Genomic DNA, 6,163 nt, shown 5'->3' on the forward strand with positions numbered 1-6,163 from the left:
CTTGCATTGGGCCGCTTCAAATCCGCAAATATGTAAAAATAATTGCGGAAGTGAAGCGCCTTTGCTGCGGTCTTGTACCTCAAAACCGCAGCAAATAGGAAGTGACGTCACAATTGGGCGTTCCATCCATCCATCCCATGAGCATCCCATAATCCAGGAAGACGAGAATCCCATAATATTCCCGTCTCTCACGATCATGGCTGCTAACGTGGGATGGTACAAGCGGATGAATGTCAACGTGGGATTCATGATTAGTGTGGTAAGTGTCTGTATGTGTCTGTATGGTGTGTATGTGGTCTGTATGTGTCTGTGTGGGGTCTGTATGTGTCTGTATGTGTCTGTGTGGGGTCTGTGTGGGGTCTGTGTGCGCGGGTGTCAGCAGGCAGACATAGGCCGATGTGACACTACTACTCCCATCGGCCTATGTCTGTCCCCCGTCCACTCCTGCCAGCAGGATCAGCTCAATGAGAGCAGTAGTTCCCATCAGACTGATCCTGCTGTAAAATGTGCCCCAAAATTAAATTTAATAGCCCCCATATGTGCCTCCATATATTATTGACCCTATCCCCCCCCCCCCCTATTTTTTTTTTTTGGGGGGGGGGGTGCTATCATTATTAAAGTTTTTTTTTTATTTGCCCCAATAATATGTCATCTACTGCCCCCTTTTTTTTCATTGGTGGCCAGTGGTTACCTTAAATAAATTAGTTCATACATTACCTGTCCCCGCCGATCGCCCCTAAAATAAAGTAAAAAATAAAAAAATACACCTATACTCACCTAGACACCTAATTCCCCGAAGCCATCGATCTCCTGTAATAAAATATAAAATAATAAACCACAACCTTATCCTTACCCCTCCGTAGCAGTCCACGAGTGTCCCACGAAGATCTCCAGTTCAGAGCAGCCACATAGAATGTGACCGCTCTGAACCGCTGCCGCCGCTAGAATGAACGGGTTCGCCGGAGTTCAGGCAGCGCTGCTCCGGTGATCTGCTTTACGGCCCCGCTGTATCGTGAGAAATTCCCACGGTACAACAGGGCTGTAAAGGAGGTCACCGGAGCAGCGCTGACTGAATGCACTCCGGTGACCTCAGTCAGGGGCTCATGCTGCTGGGAGCGGACGTGTTCCCGGCAGTGTGAGCTTACAGCAGCCATGACAGCTGTCACATCTCCAGATGTGACAGCTGTGCATGGGAGATCAGCGCAGGAACGTGGACAGGTAACTATTTTTTTTTTTTTAGTAAAATTAGAATTAAATAAAATTGTGTTTTATTTCAAATAAATTATTTTTTTCTGGGTGTTTGTCTTTTTTCTTTTTAACACTTTGTAGGTTAGTAATGGGGGTGTCTTATTGACGCCCATCATTACTAACCTGGGCTTCATGTCAGCTGGCGCTGACATGAACCCCACCACTATTACCCCCTGCCACCGCACCAGGGCAGCGTGGATGAGCGAGGCTAAGTGCCAGATTTGGCGCACAAATATGATGCGCCAAATCTGGGGCAGCTGAGGGCTGATATTATAGCCTGGGAGGGGGCCTATAACCATGGCCCCTTTCTCGGCTATTAATATCAGGTCGCAGCTGTCCGCCTAGCCTTTGCTGGCTACAATTTATAGGGGGACCCCATGTCATTTTTTTTGGGGGGGGTCTTCATAAATAGTAGCCAGAAAAGGCAAAGTGGCTAGCCTTTGCTGGCTACAATTTATAGGGGGACCCCATGTCATTTTTTTTGGGGGGGTCTTCATAAATAGTAGCCAGAAAAGGCAAAGTGGCTAGCCTTTGCTGGCTACAATTTATAGGGGGACCCCATGTAATTTTTTTTGGGGGGGTCTTCTTATATAGTGGCCAGAAAAGGCAAAGCGGCTAGCCTTTGCTGGCTACAATTTATAGGGGGACCCCATGTCATTTTTTTTGGGGGGGTCTTCATAAATAGTAGCCAGAAAAGGCAAAGCGGCTAGCCTTTGCTGGCTACAATTTATAGGGGGACCCCATGTCATTTTTTTTGGGGGGGTCTTCATAAATAGTAGCCAGAAAAGGCAAAGTGGCTAGCCTTTGCTGGCTACAATTTATAGGGGGACCCCATGTAATTTTTTTTGGTGGGGTCTTCTTATATAGTGGCCAGAAAAGGCAAAGCGGCTAGCCTTTGCTGGCTACAATTTATAGGGGGACCCCATGTAATTTTTTTTGGTGGGGTCTTCTTATATAGTGGCCAGAAAAGGCAAAGCGGCTAGCCTTTGCTGGCTACAATTTATAGGGGGACCCCATGTAATTTTTTTTGGTGGGGTCTTCTTATATAGTGGCCAGAAAAGGCAAAGCGGCTAGCCTTTGCTGGCTACAATTTATAGGGGGACCCCATGTCACTTTTTTTTGGGGGGGGGCTTCCTATATAGTAGCCAGTAAAGGCTAAGCTAACTGCTGCGGCCTGGTATTAATAGCAAAGGAAGGGTCCATGGTTATTGGCTACTTCACAGACTATAACATCAGCCAACAACCGTCTGCTTTCCCTTTGCTATTTATTAAAGCTATGCGTGAGCCCACTTATTTTTTTTGGTTAAAAGATTTTATTAAAGTGAAAGATTATTGTACAGTGTATGTAGGTTCATTCACTGAAAGCTCCTGCATACGCTGTAAGGTTGATTTCTCACGTCCACATATCCACGTTAGTACAGATAAGTGTGACCGAGCATGCTTTGCAATGGGTCTGTGTGTGGGTCTCCGCTGTGTGTGGAAAATGGCATCAACACTCGTCCCGGAGATTGACGTGTGAAAGAACCGTACAATATAGGTGAGGGGTTAGTGTTGGTGTGTGTGCGTACATATCTCCATATGTTTATTTAATTTTTTTTTTGGGGTTAATCTTTTATTCCTCCATTTTGTTTTTAAAATAATATTCACACACGTTATTATTCACTGTAGATTGAAAAATATCCCGAAATATGGGACCGAGCTAGTCCTGACTACAAAGACAAGCAGAAGAAAAAAGACGCCTGGGCCTCTGTGTTGAGCCAAATGTATCCCCAGTGGGTGAATGCTGAACGTGATGCCCAAGAGGAAATTAGTAAGTTTTGATTTTTACACTTATTTTTATATCTATTTATAATTGCACTTTTTGGTGTGAAAGCAGTTCATAAATTGTTTTGGTTGTGTCATTGCAGTGTATGATATTAAAAATCGGTGGAGATCGGTCACCGACCGGCTGGTGAAGTATCACCAGTCGGTGCAAAGTGGCTCATCACCCAAAAAAAGAAAATTTCCTTTTGCGGACGAGCTGGCCTTCATACTAACCAGTAGGAGTTTGCGGAGGTAAATTCCCAAAACATATTAATTGAAATGTTTCCAAAAATGTTGTATTTACATTGGGATTTACCTTTTATTATATACAGAACTGAAGGAAACATCATGGCCCCAACAGCAGAAGAGGACACAAACACAGAGCAAGCAGAGGAGGAATCCGAGGACTTTTTCCAGCTTTCCTCACCGGATCCATCTGCTTCGGCATCTTCAGCATCTGGTTGTCCCTCACATTCTTTGTCCAATCCAGCGGACATCGGGACGGGTTTGGTGACTGATTCTCCTGCTCCTGCTCCAAGTGACGCTGGAAGCTCTGCTGGTGATGTGTTGAGGCCCACTGGGAGGGGGTCTGGTTCTGCTCATCTCGTGGCATCGAGAAGGGCGGGCAAAAAAAAGGCCAAAAGCCACGGGGGTGGGACTATTGTGCTTGAAGCACTCACAAATCGAACCCTCAGCCTTGTGGAAAGGGCATCCCAGGAAGATGCCATCGATAAATTTTGCTCAGCCCAAGCTGCCCGCATCAGATCTCTGCCACGAGATAGGCAGAACATGTACATGACTGCAGCAGGCGCTATGGTCATGGCAATTGAAGAGGCAGCAGTTATGCCCTCGCCCCCAGCCGTAGTATGCGGAATATTTAATTGTTTCAAACCCAGTGTGCCTCCACCACGACCAGCAGCTGCAACCCAGCGTTTTGGGCAGGTTGCTGCAGCATACCGTCCAGAAGATATGCAACCAAGTTATGGTCGGCAAATGGCTCATGGTGCATCATCATTTATCAGAGGACCATCCCCCAACTCTACTTTTTCTCCAGAAATGTTTCCTGGGTACAGCTTTGAAGAAGACCTTCAAAACTTGTAGTTAAAAAATTTTACCCCTCCCTGTCAGCATTTTTGGACCCTAGCAAATACAGACAGCACCTGTAGGTCGATAGATACACAATGTTTTAGAGAATCAGACAATTAACAAAGACCTTTTCTTATGGTCACCTATACCAGGCATCAGGCGTAGGGGACTGTAAGAAAAGGTCTTTCTTTTGATATAATTAAACAACCTACAGGTGCTGCCCGTATTTTAGGGCCCAAAACTGATTAGAGGACAGGTGTGCTGTACACAGTGTGTAATTTTTTCCCAAGTTATGGGCAATGTTTGTCCGATTAAATTTTCTAGAAGTTTGTTGTTTTGTGTTTTTAAAAAGTTTTTTACAGTTATTCTATATTACGTATTAAAAAAATTATTTAAACTATCTGTTAATTTTTCTTTTCAAGTGTATATGTGGTTGGATTGGGTTGTAATGAAAAAGTGTTCCCCTGATCTGCGCTCACCATAGCGCAGGTCAGAGGAACTCTACATTTTTGAAATTTGTTCAAACTAATCTACGTATGTGGTCGGCTGTATACAGTGGTTTTTAAATTAGAAATATACTTTGATATTTTGGACCACAACTATTTTTTGGATGAGTACTACTCTCAACACTGTTATTTGCTAGTTCTGTTCTTAGCGCAAGCAAATAACAATGGTGAGGGTTGACTTTAGCAGACAGTACTTGGGAATAGCGCTCTAGGTAGTAATGCCAATTTACAGGCTCTGGTCTTTGTGGGTTGTTCACTTTTGCGTTGACGTATTGTCGAAAAAAAAAATGTAGAAGGTTGCAATTCAAGAAATATTTTGGACAAATTTAAGTTTAACCAAAATTTATTTTTTTTAAAAACATTTTTTTTTACATTTTTATTTTAAAAAAAAAGGAGGAAGTTCTTCTTTTATTGTTCATCAGATCTTCTCTGCTGGTCAGGCTGCTCAACACCAGCACAGGAGTATTGCCAGTGCACGGCACCTTCAGGACTCATGAAGTAGTCAGCGAAGGTTTCTCGCACCCTGGCACCAGAGTTGGATGGCCTTCCCTGACCGGAGTTGACAACTGGAATTAATTCAGATAGCTGTGACTCCTCATCTTGCTCGGTGCTGTACTCACGAGCATAGTTGTGGAGTACACAGCATGCCTTAATTACAGTGTCAACGGTCTCCGTATCCAACTGGATGGCAGTGTGAAAGATCCTCCACTGACTACACATGATTCCGAAGGTGCATTCCACATATCTGCGTGCACGACTCAGCCGATAATTGAAAATCCTCCGCCGGGCATTCAGTGCCCTTCGTGGGTATGGGCGCAGCAGGTTGGTCTGTAAGGGAAATGCCTCATCCGATACCATCACAAAAGGAACTGGATGTGTGGAAGCTCTCTCCTGTGGCCAAAAATCTGAAAAGGAAAAATAGATAATTAGAAAAGCCATAAAAAGAAATTCAAGCCAACAGTAATTATCCATTATTAATTCATCTTTTAAAAAATTAAGGTCTTTATTACAAAAAACTATTCCAACAATGGGCTCTTTTTTTTGGGGGGGGGGGGGCTCCACATTTTCAATCTTTTTTGGTCATCTTTTGTTTTCTCTTGAGTTCACACATATCAATTTATAATGTGTTTTGACTTTGTGTCTGTGTTTGCCTACGATGTTTGCTCTAGAGTTTACACATCAGTGACCTTTTCAATCTGATCTCTGTGCATGGTGATCTCATGGTCAAGCCAAAAATATGTACACAAAGACAGACACAGTGGAGCCATCACCACAGGGTAACAAAACCAGGTACACCAGCCATCACCGCAGGGTGGCGAACAAAACCAGGTACATATAAATCAACATTCAACTTACCGCAAGGTGATGAGCAGCCTTTCCTCAGCAGAGATGGCCCTTCGCATTACAGTGTCTTGGAAGTCCAGGTCAGGAGACATAAGGCTTAGCAGCCGATCAAATGCAATAATGTTCAGACGGCAGAACTGTTTAAATTTTTCAGGAAAACTATAGTAAACAGAGAA

General features: G+C 44.0%; 1 protein-coding gene across 1 annotated transcript; it reads left to right on the forward strand.

Annotated features, from left to right (window-relative positions):
- The first annotated feature begins 2,592 nt into the window (after nt 1-2,592).
- Nucleotides 2,593-4,565, forward strand: LOC141258343 (uncharacterized). The gene is made up of 3 exons (XM_073673350.1): nt 2,593-3,058; nt 3,156-3,303; nt 3,384-4,565. The coding sequence occupies exons 1-3, from the start codon at nt 3,010-3,012 to the stop codon at nt 4,150-4,152; spliced, it is 966 nt and encodes a 321-aa protein (XP_073529451.1). The 5' UTR covers nt 2,593-3,009; the 3' UTR covers nt 4,153-4,565.
- Nucleotides 4,566-6,163: the final 1,598 nt, after the last annotated feature.

This window comes from Phyllobates terribilis, unplaced genomic scaffold (assembly GCF_046119375.1).
Source record: "Phyllobates terribilis strain yellow unplaced genomic scaffold, ASM4611937v1 Scaffold_3__8_contigs__length_932513732, whole genome shotgun sequence".
Lineage (NCBI taxonomy): Eukaryota > Metazoa > Chordata > Amphibia > Anura > Dendrobatidae > Phyllobates > Phyllobates terribilis.

Excerpts from the sequence above, each read along its gene's own strand:
- LOC141258343 (XM_073673350.1), top strand. The coding sequence starts at position 3,010 with ATGTATCCCCAGTGGGTGAATGCTGAACGTGATGCCCAAGAGGAAATT. Across the intron at positions 3,059-3,155 it reads TGATGCCCAAGAGGAAATTA|TGTATGATATTAAAAATCGG; the intron begins GTAAGTTTTGAT and ends GTGTCATTGCAG. Across the intron at positions 3,304-3,383 it reads ACCAGTAGGAGTTTGCGGAG|AACTGAAGGAAACATCATGG; the intron begins GTAAATTCCCAA and ends TATTATATACAG.